General features: G+C 46.2%; 1 protein-coding gene across 1 annotated transcript in view; it reads right to left on the bottom strand.

Moving 5' to 3' along the window:
* Window positions 1-22,036, bottom strand: part of KIF20B (kinesin family member 20B) — a 556,993-nt gene that overhangs the window by 121,354 nt on the left and 413,603 nt on the right. Inside the window, exons 26-27 of the mRNA XM_085621389.1 lie at window positions 13,641-13,796; window positions 9,547-9,723 (exon numbers count right to left, since the gene is read on the bottom strand). Of these exons, the coding sequence (XP_085477515.1) occupies window positions 9,547-9,723; window positions 13,641-13,796 (333 nt within the window). The remainder of the gene's footprint in view (window positions 1-9,546; window positions 9,724-13,640; window positions 13,797-22,036) is intronic.

Raw genomic sequence — 22,036 nt, 5'->3', positions numbered from 1 at the left:
AGTTATGTGTAGTTCTTTGTAAAAAAAAATGTACAATAACTTTGCTTTTTAAAATATATTTTCTTTTGGTCTGTTTAACAAATGTTTATAATACTTATGGTTAAATATATATTCTATGCTTCACATGTTTATAGGTCACAATAATTTTCATAGAAGTTATTTAATTATATGCTTATGAGTGTTTTATTTATCTCAATATGTAAATATAACTATTTTATCTGCAAGTGCTTCACTATTGAAATATTGGGGTCAAGATGGCAAAAAAGTTCTAAATAAATATACAAATAAATTTGCTTCAAGTACAGCAACTCTTAAAAGTTAGTTTATATAATAACACTTTAAATCTCAATATATTATTTACCTTATACATGTATACCCTTTCTATGTAGTCCTGTATCTATACATGTATTACTATACTCCTACTGTGGAAAAACAGAGGGGAAAACCCCCCCGAAAAAAACCCTTTAACTTTCTTTAATGCACTACTCTGTTTCACCTTACACCTCTCTCTATATCCTCTACCTCCACTCTCTGACTCATCCTAAACCTCATTGTACTACTATGAGCTCCAATATAAACCTTTCTGGACTCTTCCCCTCCCCCATTCCTCCTTGGCTCACCCCAAACCTCATTTTCACTACAATGATTTCCCAAACACTTTCTAAATTCATCCCTCAATTATCCCTCTTTTGTCACATCCCAAACCTTATCTTACTACTATGATCTCCCAAATACTCGTTTCTAGACTCCTCCCTCTTCTATCCTCAATTATCTGATTCAATCCAACTAACTGACTCAAGTGTCCGCTACACAAATTCTCATATTTCCCTATACTAATCCACAACTAATCCTTTTAAATTACAGACTAGCGTGTTACTCCTCGAAAAGCACTTTGACGCTTCGTATGAGGTAGGAAGTGCTATAGAAGTACAATTACAAGATCGCATGCACCATGAATATGCAAGCTCTCCCCCCAACTGATGCTCCCTTCCTACCTCAGTTAGAGTCTATCTTGCTAAGATTAAGAAGTCTTTGCCTATGATGTGGAACAGGGTTATTTAAAAACACTGCACATAAGTACATTAGAGCTGGGGTTGTTAAGTTTTTTTTTTCCTCACAAAAAACATTTTTGCATAGTTCCTGAATCCTGCACTTTGCGAAAAGAACACACTTCTGCGTTTACTTCGCCTTTACAAGATCAAGAACATTTTGTATTGCAATCAAACACGACCAAGATGTAAAGGCATAAATATTCTTGATTTGTTTTATGTACAATAAATGTCTGCAAAATTCTTCTCTGCAGGTTACAGTTTGTATGATTTTCTATGGACAATGACAATGTACAAAAAGAACAGTTTTCGGCACAGTATAAACAATTCAGAAATATTTTGTACATTTCTAAGGATCTGTGCGACATAATTGTTGCAAAAGTCACAAACCTTGATGAAGGTTGGGGAAAAAAACCAAAGAAAAACTAGTGTAAGCAAAAGCAATAGATTTGGCTTTGGTGGACAGACTACTGGCTTTTTTTTTTTTGCCTTTTTGGGTCTGGCCTTTGAGGTAGCTTTAACTATGTCGCCATACTATCCATTTGCCCAAAAATTCATACACAAGATAAATAAAGATGAGGTGTTTCTGGTCAGAAGGTTTCATACATTGGTCTGTTGACTGGCCATTCACATTTTACTTCCGCCCACCACAGCATACTGTATGGAGCAAGGGGTCAACCCACTATCTATTGGCTTCTATCACTTTGAGTGACTGCACAAAGTCTGTATTTCTATCCACTTAAAAATAGTTTTTCTTTCTTCAGTCACAAAGATGGTTCAAAGTATACTTCTTAATTGTATTTTGCATATTACCATTAAGTATCAGATGTTTATTGTGCCTACACTCTGGATGCCCAGATAGATGGTGATTTATTTTTGTCTCATTTTTAAACTTGCAGTTATAAAGAGTTTCTGTGACACTGCAGCTGTCTGCGATTTGAGTGCGTGGTTAGGTGGTGCTTTCTTCTAATCTTCACAAATAATAAAACGCAAGCACATCTAAAAGGATGGTAATTTAATAAAACGTCATTAGTTAACAGGTCACATAAATGAACATTTTTATTACAAAAATGTCTTATTGCAAGCATCTGTACCGTGGCCACGTTTAGGGGGCCGCATGATTAATTTTTATCTTGTTGCACGTATTGCAATAAATAGGATAAAGGAAATAGCTGCACTAACTTGCCAAAGACCGAGTGGCTTTTTCAATGCTAGATTTAAAATGTTTTTTGTAAATCTTTATTGCAAAAACATTTAAAACAGGCATGCATGGGCATGCTGCACAGATGGACTTCTTTGAATGTTTCTGTAAAAGCTTTACAGACACATTCAAAGATGGCCCATGAATATGATTGGCGTTTGGTGCATTGCAAGCAGCAGCAAAGGACCAAGTGCAGTGCCTGGAATACTGATGGGCACTCCCAGAACAAAAAAACAAAAACAAATGGCAACAATTAATAATAAGTACACTTCAGAACAATCAATGGGACTTTTTCTCATTTTTTTGGCCAGAAGTGCATGTTGTGCACAAGAGAATGCCATCACTCAGAGAGAAAGGATCCAATGGCTCACACGTGCAGACTTGTCCCATTGTTTACACAGTGGTTGGCAGAAGTAAAATGTGAGTGACGCAACAGACCAACGGATGAAGAGAGGGTGGCTGAAAGCCCTTACAAGTAAGTATATTATATTTATAATTTTAGTAAGATTGGTGTCTTGATTAATGTCACAACTTTCAAACAAACCCTCTGTTAAGAGCTAGCTTTAATAGGTCGTTAAATGGTTCTTCTATCCTGTGAGGAGGTCTTTGTGATTGCATGGTATAAACAGCATTTCAATAGGTACTCAACAGAACAGTAAGAAACAGTGGAGGCAAAAATCATCAAAAATTAGCCCATCTTTGAGCAACTGACAAATTTAGGTAACAAACAAGTAACTTACCTCCCGTAACACCTTTTCTAGTAGAAAACATCTAGTTGCAAATTCCTTACCTTAGAATTATCTCCCCAGGCGTCAGACTGGATCTGGAATTTTTTTCGTGCACATTACCCCTGCCTGCCGGTAGGTGGAATCGTTTGGCTATGCGTGGTGTCATCGTCCGCGCCGGAAGTGACATGCACAGTGCCTATACAGACACCACCCCAGCACGCTGTCATCAGTTTCTTTTTATGACTTTCCACACCAGGAGGGCGGAGCCACGAAGAACACAGACCACTGGTGTGGGGAACTAGGGATCTGAAAGGGGAACAGCATTGACCCTAGAAATCTGTTCGTAGAGCAGGGAGGATAGGTGGGTCGGTAAGGAATCTGGGGCAAGATGGAGTCTCTGCCAGATAAGGCATTACTGAAGGTATCTTGATCATCTGATAGAGACTTTTAGTCGCAGATTCCTCGCCTTAAAATGGATACCCAAGTAATACCTCCCGGAGGTGGGTCTGCAAAACAATTTCACACTCAAAAGTCCTGCAGGACCGAACAGGCCAACTGCCCATCCCAATGGACCGGACTGTCCTGGTAGTAGTGCTTGGTAAACTCTGGCAAAGATGCCCGTGTTGCTGCTTGCCAGATGTCAGCACTGGAATTCCATGTGCTTACACAGTGGCCGCAGCCTTGGCTCTGGTGAAATGAACATGCAAACCCTAAGGGGGCTGCTTTTTGGACAATTCGTTGCAGATTTTAATGTGGAGCACCATCTATCTTCTGGCCCGACATACCCCATGAAGAGCTAACTGTCCACCCTAAACGGTTTTGTGCGGTCAAGGTAGGACAATGCTCTCTTTGGTTCCAGCCGGCGGAGTCTCTTCTCTTACATCGAGGGATAAGGCGGAATGTAAAAGGTAAGCAAAGTAACGGACTGACCTATGTGGAACAGGGTGACTACCTTCGGCAATAAGGGTGCTTGAGTTTGTCGGGGGAAAAGGAGATGTACAGAGGTTGAGAAGACAGTGCTTGTAGCTCACTGATCATCGGGCTATGTAATTTAAGCTCACATTGAGGCATAACAAAGGAAGCTGGGGGAAACATGTTGTAGACCTTTAAGGAACCTACTTACAATAGGGGACTTGAAAAGGGAGGGCTGATCTGGCAGCCGCAGAAAGGCAGAGATGGAAGATAAATAACCCATCAAAGTGCCCAATGCAGAGTCCCGATGGGCTAGGGTAAGGGTGAAAAAAGAACCTGGGTAAGGGACGCAGATAATGTTTTCTGTGGTGGCAAACAGATCTAACCAAGGTTACCCATACTCCTGAGATAGACCTTACACCACCTCCGGATGGAGACACTATTCGTGATCTTCTAGGCATCTTCGGATGAGTTTGTCTACTCTGGTGTTCAGAGAGCCCACTAGGTGTTGAGCCACCATGGAAATACCCTGACATTCCAGCCATGTCTAGAGATGCAGGGCCACTTGACAAAGGGTCCTTGACCCCACTGCCCTGTTTGTTGCATTACTACATGGCAGTGGTGTTGTCCGTGAACACCTGCACAGGCCTTCCCTTGATGGAGAATAGAAAGGGTTTCAATGTCAGATCACCTGGAGCTCAAACAGGTCGATGTAGAGTCCGGATTCCACAGGAGATCAGAGGCCTCTGACCTCCACCTCTCCCAGATAGGAGAACCTTATGGGTTCTGTGGGGGCTGCGTCCTCGGCCACACAAGGGCTGGTGGGATGTTTCCGGTCCATGGTGGCTGGGCAGGTAGAGATGCAGCTTGCCACGAAAGGAGCGAACGGTGGACTGGGTGAATGGATAGGCCCAATGACCTGCCTGTAACTCTGCTGTCTTTGAAGTGGAGTCCATCTTGTCTCCGAAGGGATGAAAGCCAGCAAAGGGCCAGTCCATAAGCAAAGTGTCGACATTCCCTGAAAAGCCAGATGTCCTCAGCCAGGCATTTTGCTGTAAGGCCACCAAAGAACCCACTCTGCCTAGCGAGTTAGTCGTGTCCAGCCCACATCGGATTCAGAACTTCGCTTTGTCTATACCATCAGCCATAGTTTGGGGAGAGTATGATCTGGGCCTACTCCGGGACCATGCACATGCGCAACCAATTTCCAAATGTAATGGGAATAAAGACCTAAAGGCATGCAGTGTTCACAGACCACAATGTCAGGCTGGCAGAAGAAAACATTTTCCTAACCAGGGTGTCTAGCCTTTTGGATTCCCTATCCTCTGGGGCAATAGGGAATAAGCCAGGACTAACACTGGAAGTGGAGGCTTTATTAGTGGTTCTGAAGGGGTGACTCCCGGTTGCAGCTCCTCCATCAAGAGGTTACTCTTGACAGCCATGGTGGGCAACTGAAGGTCTAGGATTGTGGCCACCCTCCTCACTGTAGGAAAGTGTCCTTTTTTTCTGGTCAGCCCCATATTTTTTTACAACAATGCTGATGGTTATGACTTTGAAAGTGCACTGGAGCCTGATGCCCAGAACCTTGGGCCAGTGATCTCACTAAAATACGATGTAGAAAACTGGTGCTCCCAACTGGCCAGGACTTTAACCCCCTTATAAGTCCATAGTAAAGTGGTACTCAAGGTACCTACCCAGGGTGTCTGTGTTAAAGGGGTCACGAGGACCGGAAACACTATTTGTGCCACCCTCAGTGACTCAAGTAAACCGATGATAGCAGGCATGCCACTGCAGACTACAGTAACAGTGCAAACTGCTCCAACTCAACTTTGCCTCACCATGAGAAGCAAGGTCAAAGCACTATCTTTAATATTTGTCAGTCCCCCCTAAGGTAGGCCTTCTAAGCTCAGGAGGCAGGGTGCAGTATAATAAAGGTGTAGACATATAAATGCAAATGTATATGCACCTGTAGTAGCCCTTTCCATTAAGGACTACTATAAGGGATAAGCAGTACAAAGGATAACATGGGCTGGCACCCCAGAGATAGCCGGCTCCATAATTGTACCTCCAAATATAGTCGTTTGGCATCAAACAACTTGCATCCTTATATGATTCCAATGTCGGGCTCGATTCAGCATGCACCCAGGTGGAGACCTTAGTGGTTGTTAAAGCATTTCCTGTTCCCTGGCTGGAAGCCTAAAACTGCTACAGCCAAGTCAGGAATCTGACCTCCTGCAAGGCAGTGAGAACACTCCCAGGAGTCAGAAATAAAGGTCTGCCCAGGAAGGAGGCAACACCATCCTCCCTGACAAGATGGTTAGTGAAGTGGCACATCAAGGCAGTGAGCTTAAAAGCCTGCACCGCCTCGGATATGCACGCAGTCTGACTCCCAAAGGAGAAAGCTGCCCTACCACTGCCCCCAGGAACATTTGCACCCAGGCAGGTGGGAGAATTAGTCAGGAGGCGTACACCTCCAGCAGGCTAGCCATACCCCTAGGGAGGGCCACCTGGTCTCTACAGCCAAGGAAGGTTTCTTTCGTTTTTAGAAATGGCGGAATAGAGAGTTCTGGGTAGAAAAGGTGACATACAACCCCAGATGTGATCACCTCAGGGTAGATTAGCATCTGAGGCAAGTAGCCCATTGGTAACTTGCACTCACACCGCTAAAGCCTCTAAATCTAGAATTAAAGGGACACCCCTGACACCAGGACCTCAATCTGTGAAGACTTGCAACCGAAGACAAAGAGACCAGAGTCTGCAATTCAGGACCTGCACAAAGCAAAGACATGAAAATTTGTACCTGTGGCAACCACCCTGTAATTCCATGACAGACTCATCCTGGACCAAAGACCAAAGACCAGCTCCCCATACAGACGGACCCCTTTAAGCACCAAAGGCAACTCCGGACTCCTTTGGACTTGTGGCACTAGTCCCCTGCAGCACACAGGTAAGAACAGACTGCCGGAGCAAAATACCAAAGAATCACTGGCCATCAGGCCTTCGAGGGATCACCCAAAAATAGAGTCTGACCTCCAGCAAGTTTCAGGCAGGTACCGTTTTCCCCTGGACGTTTCATCTTGCTGACCTTACCGCTACCAAGGCTTGTTGGTGACCAGTTCGGTAATCACCATCTTTACTCAACGCTGCAACCAGAAGGAACCACGCAGCACCTTCAACCAACCACAGCAATAATCCCATTGTCGATCTTTTGCATCTGCTTCCTCCCCAGAATCGTCTAAGCGGTAAAACTTCTATACTGCGGATCCCGCTTCAGCACCATAAACAAATCTGCATCCGGGTCGCTCAGGCCAGGGAACATTTTACTGACTTTTGTGGCTTGGTTCTGGGACCTGCATCACCTTAACCCTCCGTGTGTTCCACATAACTCGACCTGCAAGTGACCGATTGTCAATAGTGCTTTTTTCCACTGACAGCAATTTATTGTTTCTTCTAAAATCCATAACTCCGGTTATAGGTATATAATTGTGTTTGTTTTGGTGTTTACATTTATATAAAAATCTGCTATTTTTAGAAATTGGTGTTGGATTTCCTTTGAGTCGTGTCAATTACTTATTGTCCATGTCGGTACTCTGAAATGCATAACACGTGTTCCACTTGTAAAGCATTACTGCTCTTTTCCATAGTACCAGGACTAAGCAAACAATTTATTACTGTGAATCCAAGGACCATCTTTGGGGTATCATGGTAGTATTACATGGTGAGGCCTATCCAGTATCACCACATAATACTCCACTTTACTGCACTCACCACCACAGCACATGTGGCTCCCTCCTCCATAGCCACGGTAGGAGGAGAGACCATGCCAGTATCTGGGGCCGTGGCTAGTCAACTGGCATCTGTAGATTCCTCACACCAGTCCATTTTCGGCTCTAGGAGCTGGTATGCTTCAGGGTCCAGTGGCCCTTTCCAATCTCCCCCAAGACCTAGTCCCAACCAGGAGTGTTAACAGTGGAACCACTGTCTGGGAAGGTCGAGGTGGCACGACCGGCGCCAGTCCGCCTCCATCTTTGGATCCAAGGGGCCCGACTTGTGTTGAGGGCAGGCCTGCTGGTGGTGAACCGGGTAGAGCTCCCTCCCAAACCCAAATGGCCTGAAGGCACTCCAGCGAGGACGGACTACTCAAATATGTGGTGGCTGGCTTCATAGAATCCTCGGAGTTGGGAAGAAATCGCTCCAGCTCTTGGAAACTCTGGGAGTCATGGAGACAACCCAGAAGCATGCTCAAATGCAGAGCCAGGCCTCGAGTGATGATGCTCCCTTATCTCATTCGATGACTTCGACAGATGGGGTGAATTTGAAGACCTTTTGCTTTTTTTTGTGTGACTTACCGGAGTGGGACGCCTTCGACGAAGATCTATGGCTCCACAACTGATCCTGGGACCTTCCTCTCAAACTGGATCAAGACCATTGCAGCGTGTCGCAGCAAGGAGCAAGAGGGATCCCTCCCTCAAGGCCTTAGGGTACATGGCATGACAATCTACGCGGGTCTTGGCGTCTTGGTCACGCTCAAGGCACCAGTCATCGACATCTGCCAGTGACAGGCGCCACAGGGCTTAAATCCAACCTTTCTTGTGGACATCCCTGCTACACCAGGAGACAAATCTAAAAAAACTTGGCAAAAAGACAGTCAAAACGTGACAGGGGTAACGCTTCCCAGACTTGCGCTGACTGAAAAAAACTCATGTCAGCACGCCAGGGTGGTGTCTATATAAGCACCACCCAAGTCACAGCAGGCGTGGATGCTGCAACCAATGCCACAGGGAGCCTAACACCGCCTACGCAAGTGTACTGCTCACAAAAAAACTTCAAGATCCAGTTTGATGTTTGGGCATAATTCCAAGGTAAGGAGTCTGCACTAGAAGATTCTATAAGATACCCAAAATTTGTGTGATTATGTTCTTTACTAAAGTGTGTAGAATAGACAAGTTTTTCATTTAAGTGTTATCAGAAGTTCTAGACCAGTGACTTTTCATATCTTCAGCAATAGCTGCAAAATCCAAGACAAAATTATCCAAAAGAACAAATTTCAAACAACTCAACAAGTCCTACTTAAATTACCCAGCGAGCTGAGGCTTTTCAGGCATCAGGCTCACCACTGTCAAAAACGGTAGACAGTGGGGCACCACAGGAGATGAGGTCCCAGCAGAGATCCACATGCCAGTGTGGCAAGCGCAGAAAAGTGGCTGCAAAGGCGACAGTCTAGCGTAATAGAAAATAAGATTCAATGGAAGGCTCTGGACCCATGTATTGAAAAAGAACCAAACTGGATCCTGCGAGAAGATCAATTCCCAGGAAAACCACATGGGAAACCTCTTAACAAGAAGCTTGATAAGGACGCGGGCAGCACTTTTGTTAAGACTGGCTAACAAAGAGAAAGAGCACGTGACTTAAAAACAATACACCCAGAGTCTGCAGGAGGCTGTGGATCATGGTAATCAGGAGTGCCAGACGTGCTCGGAAACACATGGTAAAATACACAGAATCTGAAACATCCCCATCTTCAAGAAGGCAACTTTGAACATCTGAAGTCAGAGAATGCTGAGATACTTGCAATACAATTAAAACATCTTATTCGACCGAGCAATGCAGCACTAAACATATTTAGATTGTAGTTGAATCTGTCATTAGAGCTTACCACTTCTGGACTGTGCAGCATTTTCCCTTTCAGTCGTTCTATTTCCTGGTCTTTCTCCATGTTGCTTGAAACTAAATTCCTCAGCTGGACTTCCAAGGCAGCCATTAGCTGATCCTTTTCTTCTCGCCACTTCTGCAAGTCTTTGTCCTTCTCAGACAACTGTGCTGTAAGCGCTTCCTATTTTGAAGATATTATGCAATTAATATCACAAATATATATTACAGAAATAAATCAACTCCCCAACCGAAGTTTATGGACGCCTGTAACGAAATAGAGGTTAGAAAACACAACTCCAGATCATCAGGGGCTAGACGATGGTGCCATGCAACCTGCCCACTCATAGGAACGGATGCCAGTTTACGTAAAATAACTTTAAGATGGTTCAGAAGCACCTCTTTAAAGGGTTCCAATGACAGAGTACTGGATTGGGAAATCTCTGTTAAATTGTTTTAGACTCCATCACAAGCAAGGGCAATTCCTAGATCCAGGACTTCAACCGACTTACATAGGCCCTCATTAAAAAAAGAAAGAAAGTCTTCCCTAGGGAGAGCCAAGGAGAACTTAATGTCTACTTCAGGTGAAGAATGCTAGTTCACTGGCATTGTGAATTTCAAATCAGAAGCCTCTCAAGTTCTAGAGGAGAAGAAAGAGCAACTTCTTTAATGACCCTTTCGTCACCATGAGAAATCTCATCAGACAGTGTAAAAAAGGTCAAAGAAAGACTCATCTAGGTGCATACAGCAATGTGTCCCATGTGGAGACTCTGAAGGCTTTGTCAAACAAAGAACTGTGCAGATAACAAAACAAATGGAGAGACCTTCGGCAAAAAACGTGCAATTAAGCTGAGGTGGCATTAGCAGGCCGCGTGAGAAGCTTGTGGCAGGTGTGTGGTCAAGAAACATGTAAGCACCTAAGGTTGCAAAACGCCTCCAGTAGAGCCTGGGTTAATGCTGCCACATGAGCAGGATGGGCACCAAGGGCCTGAAAAGCACGGGTATCACTGTATAAAATGCACAGCCACGGCACCAGCGCTGGGTCTCTGTCTAATGAGGTGTGTGCCAAACTTGACAAGGACATCCAAGTCAGATTTAGGAAATAAGGTTACGTTAACTAAACAAACATTCTCTCAATCGAGAGTGACACTGAGCAAAGGAAAAACCCCAAGGACGGATCGATGTAGAAGAGCCAGGGGAAGGTGACGGAGATGGGGAGGCACTTTGACCAGGCCCACTCTGGGAGTAGCTTCTAGAGCGAGACCGGAGTAAACAACTAACTCAAACATCAGGGTCTTGAGCCTTTGGTTTCCCGTTCACTGGAAAATTCCAAAGAGGAAAAGGCCCCACTCAAGCAAGGCCATGAGCAGTGCCCAGATTCCCCAGCCTAGATATAAAGCGTTGCATGCTTCCAGGGTAGATCTCAGGCAGAGTGAACAGACAGTGGGACCCAACCGTATTGGGGAAGGCACAGTCCCTGGAGGCACTGAAGGAGAAAATCATTGGAGAAAAATTCCAGAAGAGAGCAACGCTGGATCCTTGTTAAAAGTGGGGGGAAAATTTGAATGGATGAGAAAGAGCTTGGGTAGTCCCTTATGTGACTCCATGTCATCGCATTCGGAGAAGTGTTGCAACCCGGACTGAGGCATTGTACCCATTGCAGGCAATAGAGATCTATTGTAAGTTTTGGATCCAGTCTGGCACCTAGGGAGATTTAAGGGTTGAGGAATCTGCAGGTTGAATTACTCATCAGAAGTAATTCCTCACTAACCATCAAAGTAATCATCAATGTATCACCAAAGTAATAAATACTTCCTAATCTGGGATCTAGATCAAAGTGTGGATGCTCCCAAAGAAAGAATACTTTTATGTTTTGTGATGGAATTCCCTGCTCATGAGTGGTCACCATCAGCCACCGTGCCAATGATCTGCTTTCATTGCTTTGCCTCAGGTACTAGCTGAGAACTAGAAAGACCATACCTTTTCTACAGAACAGGCACAACCTCTTCTTTTGCTAGTCCTAGGTATGCACCATACCTGCTCTTTGTAACAGCTTTTGCTTGCTTACTAAAATGTTCTAGAAATCTTTTATGTTGTCCTGAGGATCAAGAAACTGCAGCATGATACACTGGTTAAATAGATGCCTTTAAGACCTAGCCTGGGGAAAGGGATGAAAAATCAGTGTACCTCTTTCTAGAAAATATATGAACAAGTCAGGCATAGAACAGCGGAATTGGTCTGCATAAGTAATAAGGTAAAGTACTCGTATCTACATGTAAATGCAGGTTTCGTGCGGGTGGAGTATGAGGAACAAACAAGAATCAAGCATAATAAGCAGACGTACAGTAGGACATCTATGCGTCTTAAAGCTTTTTGCTTGAATAAAGATTTGATAACTGAAAAATTACAGACTGGTACGATAAATAATGGGAACCCAATTAAGGCTAGTGTAAAGAACGGTAAGCAATCAAGAGAATTACAATAAAATCCTCAAAATATCTAAATTGTTTGCAGACTCACAACAGTAGCAAGGGTGCATTATAACAGCTTGTATTCATTTTTAACTTCCAAGGAGTTATAATATCAGATTTTCTGGACTCGCAACCACCCCCAAAAGCCACTGGACTAGCAACCTTGTCCCAAAGACTTCCCCGCAGTGCCATTCTACACTCTTCAAACTCTCAGACGTCTACTTGTCAATACTGCCCACTTTCCATGGACAGAAATAGCAGCAAACACACCTAGTTATTTCTAATTGTACCATTAGCATCCATGCTACTGGTAATACTACTACAACTGGTGGTGTGGACAGTAGTATCCCTAGCACTACTACTACCCATATGGGCTCAAAGCACTATGATACACAACTCTGAATAGCAATTGTGCTTACATTTACCACTACACTATCACACACAATACATGGATTTAAAGAAAACATGTTATGGTCTATGATGGTTGCTTTCAGACCATTTATAAACAGCTCAAAGTGATTTTGTAGCATTGTTACCAGGCTGCTATACAAGTGTGGAGGACGATTATTTAGTCAGTATTTGAGCTGGTGAGGCGAGTTAAACAGTCACTGCTGACATCTGCAGTGATCTGTAGGTCACAAGTTTGACAGGCCAACTCAGACGTCCAACATTACAAGAGTGATAAATTGATCATCATTAAAGTGGGCAATACAATTTTGCTTTTCCTAAGTTCAGTAAAGCGTGATTTGAAGGTCTATATCAGGCTTCTCCAACAGGTAGCTCGTGAGCTACAGATAGCTCTCCAGCGACCTGTCAGTAGCTGTCCTGTGTGCATCACAGCCTTCCAAACTAACTTTGTGCTTGGTTAAATTAACGTATGTATGACCAAATTGCATAATCCATGACAAAAATGTGTGTATTTTCAGAACTCATAAGCTGGTGTATGGAGAAAAATAGCTTGAATTTCCAAAATGTATTTAATTGTGATTTAGTGATACATCATGTGCAAAGACTTATTCTGAACAGGATGACTTTTGTGCCAGGTGTACTGCAGCTGTTGCTGGCATGTATTACCCGAGTATAGGCATTCCAAATTGACAAAGCCGTTTTTACATAACTGCTGGCACCCTACTGAGGCACTGAGGTGATCACTCACGGTAATCTTGGACATGGTGGTCAGTAATGTCATCTTGCCTGATGTGGTCACTTTTACAACACTAATATTAGCAGCTTGCAATGATTTTCCTTTAACATAAGTAGCTTGTATTACTCATAAGGTTGGAGACCACTGCTGTATGTGAAAAGTGTGTGAGTGTCTCTAAGCAAATTTTCCAAGGACAATAGTCTGCTTCCAATCTCCATGAAAAAGGGGGAACGGATTTTAATGTGTCCAACATCAGGATTCCCTCCCAATAAAAGGTATAAAAGAACATTATCAAAGAGTAGAACTATATATGCTGGTCTCGTTATCCAACACCATGTCTTTTTCCCTCCATATTTTACAAGTAATTTTGTATCGACCATGCAATAGATGCCACCAGTAAAGGTGGAAGGCTGCACAGCAAAGAATATATAGGGCCCCGTGGAACACAAACAAATTTGGAACCATGAATATCAGGGGTAAACTTACAATATCAGTTTGTTGTTTCAAATGGCGCTCCCTATCTTCAGCGAACTTTCGCATTTCTCGGTTTCGGTGATTCTCAGCTTCTTTCGCCTGGGATATAAGTCCCATTTTTTCTTCCATCCATTTCTTTCGATCAGCATTATGTTTCTCTTCACAGTCCTGTGTGATTAAAATGATAAATTGCAGGAATAAGTCCACATAGAGAACTTAACACTTGAGGGTGTGTTGCGATCTTTATAATTTGAAGGGTATTTAGAACGCAACAGATTGTCACAAAAGGTCAACAATAACACCTTTTAGAAGACCCCAATTTTAATGAAAATAAATCCAACACTTTCTGGTAAAACTTAAGTTATCATAGTGTATAGAGGGGAATACAACTGAGATTTCTATATGGCACAATGGACTATCGCTGCATACACATTAATATCTGAAAGGTTTGACAAGAGCCTCGGATCACTAACCATTGAAGGGAAGGTATTATAAATCAGCCATGAGGAACAAGTAAACTTGTGATGTCATGTCTAAAAGATGAGGAAACATCACCACCTGAAGGCAGAATGTAGTCAGACCAGAGAAGCATGATCTCAAATCCTTTTAATACATGGCTTAAAAAGGTCTCAAGTCCCCATCAGCGATTGCATATGCAAAGTGATACCACCACAGGGTATCCAATATCAGCACTGGATCTGAAGATCTATTCATATGGACAGACCCTGTACCTTAATCAAAATATGACCAAACTTTAATTAAGAGACAGGAGTTTGGGTGACTGGTGTCTCAGAGTAAGGGTAACATGGTTGGGGGAGGGGCATACATAGCTTTGACTATTTATCCTCCGCCCCAAAAAAACAAATTCGCCATTTAGACATCCTAGGTTAACATCCAAGATTATGGACTAACTCAGGAAGAGACTAATTAAAGCAAACCTTACGAGTAGTCTCCTTGCACAATCATCCGTTTTCTTTAAGGCTTGTGGAATCAGAAAATGAAAATTTTTAAAAACAAAGCCAATTGTGCAGGAATGTTACATTAAAAAGAATCATCTTCCACACCAGACACATTGGATACTCAGGCAAGTCCTTTGTCATTCACAGGGCTAACCTGAACATGTGATACCAGGAAAGTCTTGTGCGCCTGCTCGGCCTTCCCTTTGTTGGCTTCTTCTCCCTCTATTAACCCAATGGCAGTCCATGCCGATTCTATTGTGGTGGGTAGATCCCATAAAGTATCACACCTCAAGCACCGCACACAATGTTTGCAGTAATTGCATAGTTTGAAGGTTAAAGAGGTTAGTAGTGTATGGCTCGGCATAGAAAAAATTAATTAATGAGATTAGGGGAAAAAGAAGTTAGGACTGAGCAAGTACGTTGCACACAAAGTGTACTAATGTCAAAAGCAGATAGCACCCTTATAGAGCCATTACTGCTAAAGACACCAAGTGGTTTCGTAGGTGGAATCCTTTGTGGCACTGCCAAACACTTATCTAGAAGTAAATACATTTTACGGATGCAGGTTTACACAGAGATAGGTCTAGAGGACGACTTTGCTTGAACAAATATCCTTTAAATTACATTCTTAATACAAACACAAATTAAGAATTGCATTATGCACCAAACGCAGAAAGACGTGATCTGCTAGAGTCAACTTTGCTACCAAAACTAAGTGCCAAAAAAGAGGCCTAAGAACTACAAGCTAGGCCCTTTTTAGGTCTCGGCTGGCGTGGGCTGCGCAAATGCGCAGTCTCGCTGGCGAGATTTAATGATTTAGAGGGAATTCTGTAAAGGGCTTCAAGCCCCGCCCCATCTTTCCCATTGGCCGGCGTCACAGTTTATGTTAAACGGTGGCCAGCCATTGGAAAAGAGCACTTTGTTACGTAGACTTTTCCATTTTTCAACCGGCCCATTTGGACGGGCTCGTCCGCTTTCTGGCTGAAGTAAAAGGTTTCTTATCTTTATGAGGTCATGTGTTTCAAACACATGACCCCATAAAGACAAGCTCCGACGCGATCCTGCAACAGGGAAGGGATGTGGGGTTGGTTTATGGGTACGCTCACCCTGAAGGAGCCGCGCTCGAGTCGAGGAAAGGATACCCCGTTCAGCCAGCACAGCAGCAGTGTGGAGTAGGAGTCTGCTGTGATCTACCTGAGACGCTGGCGGCAGTAGAGACACCAATTGAGAGGTAAGGCTCGTATCAGCAGTGAGATCTGCGAGCTGGACGGTGCCTTAAGAACTCTGCCCGAGTTGCGGGCCGTGACAAAGTAATTGGGGGTTGCAATTCGCTCCTCGGAGCCTGCTTGCTTTCCATAACGTATGTTTCGATGGCATCATAACAGCGGGGGCAATATTTAAGGACAGCGTCCTTTCAGTGATTTGAAATACAGTGGGGGCAATATTTAAAGACAGTGCCCTTTTGATAATTAGCGCGCGCCCGCGCTTTTGAAAAGAGTGATTTTTTCAAAAGTGAAAGTGAGCAAGCCCATTCCGTATTACGAGTACAGCAGGGCAGTTAGCGATAAAGGCACCATTTTTAAAGTCTCCACACGCTAGAAACAACGTTTGCTCCCTGGCAGACCGTGCCGCCCCCCAACTCCCAGACAGGATAGATTTAGAGACACTTCTCATACCGTCACCAGCGTCTTAGGAGACCATACTGGGCTCCTGCTCTGGACCCACAAGACCCAGCCCTTCGTGCTAACGGACTAAAATGTTGACGACACAACCCCAACCAGGGGAAGGGCATTTAACATGCTGTCATCTGATGGGACAGCCAGGGGCCCCTGTTGCATGCTGTCACTCTGGGGTCCCTTGTGCAGACTCTCGCGTCTCACGGTTTTACTACCGTGTAAATAAGACTCTGCTATGTGCAACGAGAGCATGGTTCACTTCGCGAACCTCCGAGGGGCGTCTAAGCCTCTGTGCGTGTCCACGGGCCATGAGAGGAAGGCATGTTTCAGCAGGCCGACGTTTAAATTTATATAATTAACAGTACGGCTACCCAGCCCTCACACAAATGAGCCCGGCTGGCTTACACTCACTCGCTCTCCCTGGACTGGTTCCCGGGCTAGCAGCCTTTGTCCTCAGGCCTGTTGTGGTCTTGCCAGTGTTTGGCGGCGGTCTCATCCCAGATATTGGGAGCAGAGGCCCCGTGTGAACCAGGCCTTCTCTCGGGAGTGAGGGTTGAGTCCATGGTGACTGCTGTCTGTTTTTACAGGTACGTGGCCACAATGACTTCTACCCGGCCGGCTCTATTTGTTAACTCCACGAAGATATTTACATATCAATTTTTTGGTATTTCTTTAGCGCCTGCTCCATTATTCCTGAGGCTCTGTGGCACGTTATCTGCCCGCAGAGGTGTAGGGATCCTACTACAAGCTCTAGGTGTCAAGCGAGGGACCGGGGCTCAGCCTTTAAAGCGACCATTAGCGAATAACGCCCTGCACAGCCATTTCTACCTGTCTGTTCTTATGCACGATTGTTAGACTGCTCTGCTCCAACCCCTAGAGATATGATGCCAGTGGTGTTTGAGTCCGGGCTCTGTCACCATCATGGAGTGTTTCAGGTTTATTTTCCGGACCTGTTCCGGGCCTGCACGTTCAGATGCTCTTTGATGTGTCTGCGGTTGGTGGTGTTCAGCCCGGGTTCAATATATGTCAGACTCCCCGCTGCTGCTTGTGGTGTTTGTTGTTGGCGTTCACCATCTGGACTCCATGGGTCCCTCCTTGCGGTATTTGGTGCTGGTGTCCTCTATCTGGACCCCGCTGGTCCCTCCTCCCCTGTTTGTGGTGTTTGGTACTCGTGTCATCCACCTGGACTCCGTGGGTCCCTCCTCCCCTGCTCGTGGTGTTTGGTGTTACTACCTGGACTCCGTGGGTCCCTCCTCCCCTGCCCCTACCCTGCTTGTGGTGTTTGTTGTTGGTAGTATTCAGCCCGGAGTCAGTGTGCCCCCTCTGCTTGTTACTGTCGGTGTCACAGGTTCTGTGTGTCATTTCTTCCCTCGCCTTTGTTTGTCTGTTTGCGAGTGGTGTTCAGTCGGGGTTTCAATGTGCCACCCGCGACCTCCACGGCCACCTGCTGCTGCGCGTAGTGTTCAGACTGGGCTCAATTTGCCCCCCGCCCCCTCCCCCCTCCGCCTGGTTGTGTTATTTTTTTACACTGCTACACTTCGTGATACGTGCCTCCCTTGCCCACTTTGCTGGCTTGTGGTGTCTGCTGCTGGTGCGCAGCCAGTGTTCAGTGTCCATGCTGTGTGTGCTGCTTTTTTCTTCCTCATCTGTGCGCTTGCGGGGTCTGAAGCTGGATTGGACACCACCAGTTTCAATGTGTTTTCTCCCCTGTGGTGCTTGTGGTGTTTCTTGCTGGTGGTCTTACAATCCGGGCTCCTCCTCTGCTGCTTGAGGTGTTTGATTGTGGTGGTCACTCCTGGTTTAATCCCCACCCCCTCTGCTGCCGATGGTGTTTAGTCCCCGTTCAATGAGTCTCCCTCCTGTACTCTTTGTTGCTGGTCTCGTCTCCCTCCTGTACTCTTTGTTGCTGGTCTCTGGCTCCCTCCTGTACTCTTTGTTGCTGGTCTCTGGCTCCCCCCCTGTACTCTTTGTTGATTTGATGATGGTGTTACAGTCTGTATGCTCCTCGTCTTCCTCTCCTGCTTCCGGTGTCTGCTGCTGGTGCGCGGCCCGGTTCAGTGTCTTTCCCCTCTGCTCAGCCTGTCGAACTTGTCAACAGAGAAGGAACAGGCGGCGCAGGATGAATTATTGACCGCCACTGGAGCCTGGCGGTGTTACAGTCTGTGCAGGCGGTGGCTGCCTCCACAGGAGAGTACCCCCTCCTCCGCCTCTTTCTTAAGCGAATCACGGAGCTCTGGATGCGGCATGCAACGATCAGCCCCTCAACACCCAGCGGGGTTATATGAAAGGTGGCATTGAAAACAAACCGAAAATTATGAGTTTTTAACTGCCGCCACAGTTGTGAAATGCAAGACAGTCAGTATCCCCCATGGCAGGAAAGCCTCTGGTTAGTTACCGTAGCGGCCAACCTTCCCGGTTCCCATGAGGTGTGCGGGGCACCAGTCAAGTTCTGATGGCGCCATGGGGAACCTTATTACACTTGCGTTCCATTCTTCAACGTTCAAGGAATCAGGCTATTTCCGATTGGCGCCAAAACCTTTTGTCCTGGGTGGCGCCCCCTGTAGTGCCCGGTGGCCCTGCCCCCACACAGCCCAGCTTTGCCGGACCGCCCAACTGGTCATCACCCGCCCGCCCTGATATCTTTATCTGAGACATTCCTTCTCCTGGACAACCTCATTTCCCCCCCCCCCACCCAGTCCCCTCCCTCCTTTTCCTGCAATCAGACCCTTTGCTACCTCTACCTCAGCTACGTAAATTGGTTCCCCTGGCGCGCTTTTGCCGCCTTCTAACCCTAGTCAGCGTGTATGTGCTTGCTATTTTGATTAACCAGCCTAGCCCCGAAGGCTCGTCCCCTCCCCTGAGACCCCGCCCACCGTTACCTGCTTCCACCCCTACGTGCTCCCGACACCCCTATATCGCCATTGAACCTCCCGCCGTCCGGGACACAATCCCCCTTACAGGCACGCCCCCGCTCTGCTCCCGAGCCATGTGACCCTCCCCACCTCCCTCAACCAAATTGGAGCCCCAAACCCGCTTGCTGAAACCTCCGCTTCCCTCCCAACTCTCCACAACCAGCCCCCGCTAGACGATCGAGCCCGGCAAAAACCTCCATTAACACTGCATGGCGACCAAACTGTACCCCATCCTCCATGCGCGCTGCTGCAAGGTCCGTCAGGTGGCCATGGGCCCAGCCGCACCCCTCCGCCCCGTGAAGCCGCACACCCTCTGCCCCGCTCACCCAGGTCACTCCATCCATGCCACCTCTGAAGGGGACAATCTGCTCAGCACCACCGGCACCCATCACCCTCGGCCCTCCACGCATCCTCCCTTTCAATACCTCCTTCACCCCTCCGAGAGAGCGCCTGCCATGTCTCCCGAGTGCCCGCAGACACTGTACCCAACCGGCCTCTGAAGGATGAAAGGCACGATGACTACCCCCGCCCCGGCCGCAACGGTCCCCTCTGGCTACAGCCTCGCCCCCCCATCCGTCCTGCCACCAGACCCCTCGCTACCTCCTCCCCAGCTGTCCAACTTACTGCCCCCCACCGCGCCTCAGTCCCAACCCCCAATCCGTCTCCTCCATCCTGACCACGAACCTCCCGCGGCCAAAACAGCAGAAATGCGGCCCTCCCAGCGCTCCCCCTAATTCAGCAATGAAACTCCTCGCAGCCTCCTCCCCAGGCTGCCTAAACACGGTGTCCCCCCTTGCCCCCTTCCACATGAGCCCCCCGAGGAGACCAATAACCCTGCCCAGGATCCCGAGGACGATAAACCACGCCGAGACCCAAACCCAACCCCACCCCCTCCAAGGATGGCAGCTCCGAGCCTAACCCCCCCCCCTCCCCGGAAACCCCGCCATCCCCACTGTCCTGTTACGCCACACCCTATGCTCCCGAGCCCCATCTCGGCATCCGCAACCCCGTCCTGTCCCGTCTGTACTTTTTTCACCTCCACTTCCTGACACTTTCCTTTCACTGCTCCGCTCTTTCATACTTCAAACCCTTCCTATATTCCTTTCTCCTTTTTTCTTTGCCCATCTAGCCATAATAATTGATTTCCCCCGGTTCTTACCTCTTTATTACTTTCTCTCCCCCACTCGCATTCTCCGTTTCCTACTCTGTCTCTTTCATCCCTCATTTTCATAATGTCTGTTTCTCCTCACTCATTTGTCAGCCCTAGGTTCACACCCCTCGTCTCAGACATGGGGTTCCTCGACTGTCTCATTTGTTAACATTGGTGTGCAGACCGGAGAAGCTTGTTAAGAACTAGTCAACAGTTTACCAGGACAGAGCTTACCAGCCTGCGAAGCCCCGGACTAGTCCTTCCACCCACGCTCGAACTGCTGAGCAGGGGTTCCCGCCTCCACAACCTTCCTGATAGCATGCAACCGGTCCGCCAAGTCACTTCTGGGTGGAACGAGGCGCTAGATGACACTGCAGCTGCACTACTATACAGTGGGCACGACCCTGTCCCTCATAAGTCAGGCGAGATGGGCCTTACAATGAATGCCCCCTGGAGCTGGCATGCTTGCCTAGCCCCCCTCAAGATGCCAGGCTGTGCCTGGCATGTGGTGGACTCTGTCCCAGCCCTAATGTCCTTTCAGAGGCACCTGTGGGCATGTACCGACTGCGCCTTACCGCTACTGCCCTGTCAGAGGGTTAACCACAACAGGGGCACACATAGAAAATAAATGTAAAACCATAAAAATATGCGCATATACACATATATACACATACATCTGCATATCTAAATAACGAAACCTCTAAATACATGCATATTATGTACACTGAAAAATGCTAACAATAATAAAAACTTCTAAAAAGAAACACCATTTGCTAAAAAAATGCTCTAACTTGGACAGTTGCATTTTTAATGCTTGTTTAATAAGGTAGGTCTTGTAGAAGTTATCGGAATAACAGCAAGGTATTAGCAGAAAAGCTAATGGAAAGCCGATATCACCATCATTGATGTACGTAATAAGCTCATGTAGTTGGCCAAGATCTCTTAAGTGGGGAAACTCTGGGTAATGGAAAAAGATCTTCCCCCAATTAAAACTTGAGGCGCAAAGCAACAATAACAAATGTAGAATCTACATTCTCTTGACACCCTTCAGTTTATCCTCTGAGGGGAAAAAAATGTAAATAAAAAAAGTGGATGAACTGAGGGATGAGCAAAGTGTTGAAAAAATAACTCCACTGTATCCTCATGTAGGTCCTACTCAAGAGGGGTGGACTATTGCCTGCTAATCTTGTCAGCTTAAGTATTCTAATTGTCTGACAATCAGAGGGGTAGAAGAACCAGCACTGGCTTGGGACCCACAGTGAATATTCTATTGGCAGCCAGGCTAAACTCTCTCTTCAGTCACTAAGAGCATGGCTGTTTTCTGTGCATGAAGGAGCATATCATTTTGACCTGCAAAGCCTAGAGGAAAGCTTGCATTTATAAAGAACACTTTATTCCACGTCATGATGCATATAAAGTCCGGTGCTGAATCCCCCCCCCCCCATATCATGCACTTTAAGCTGTGCTGTAGTTATCTCTCATCCAGGACAACTCTGGCTCTACCTGATGAATGGGTAGCTCAACCAAAAGGTAAACCAAGAAAGATGGTCGCATTGAAACTGGCCAAAATTGCTGGGGCTTTAAGGGCATGTGTGCTTAAGACAAATAGGATTACTTTGCTTTGGTAAAGCAATCTACCAGCCACAAAGCACAGATAATGCCGGTATGGATGCCATTAAGCTATATGTAGAACCACAATGAAGAGTCATTA

The sequence above is a fragment of the Triturus cristatus genome, chromosome 1_2, assembly GCF_964204655.1.
Source record: "Triturus cristatus chromosome 1_2, aTriCri1.1, whole genome shotgun sequence".
NCBI classification, from domain to species: domain Eukaryota; kingdom Metazoa; phylum Chordata; class Amphibia; order Caudata; family Salamandridae; genus Triturus; species Triturus cristatus.
The sequence above is the reverse complement of the archived record's forward strand: the minus strand, read 5'-3'. Positions and strand labels throughout refer to the sequence as shown.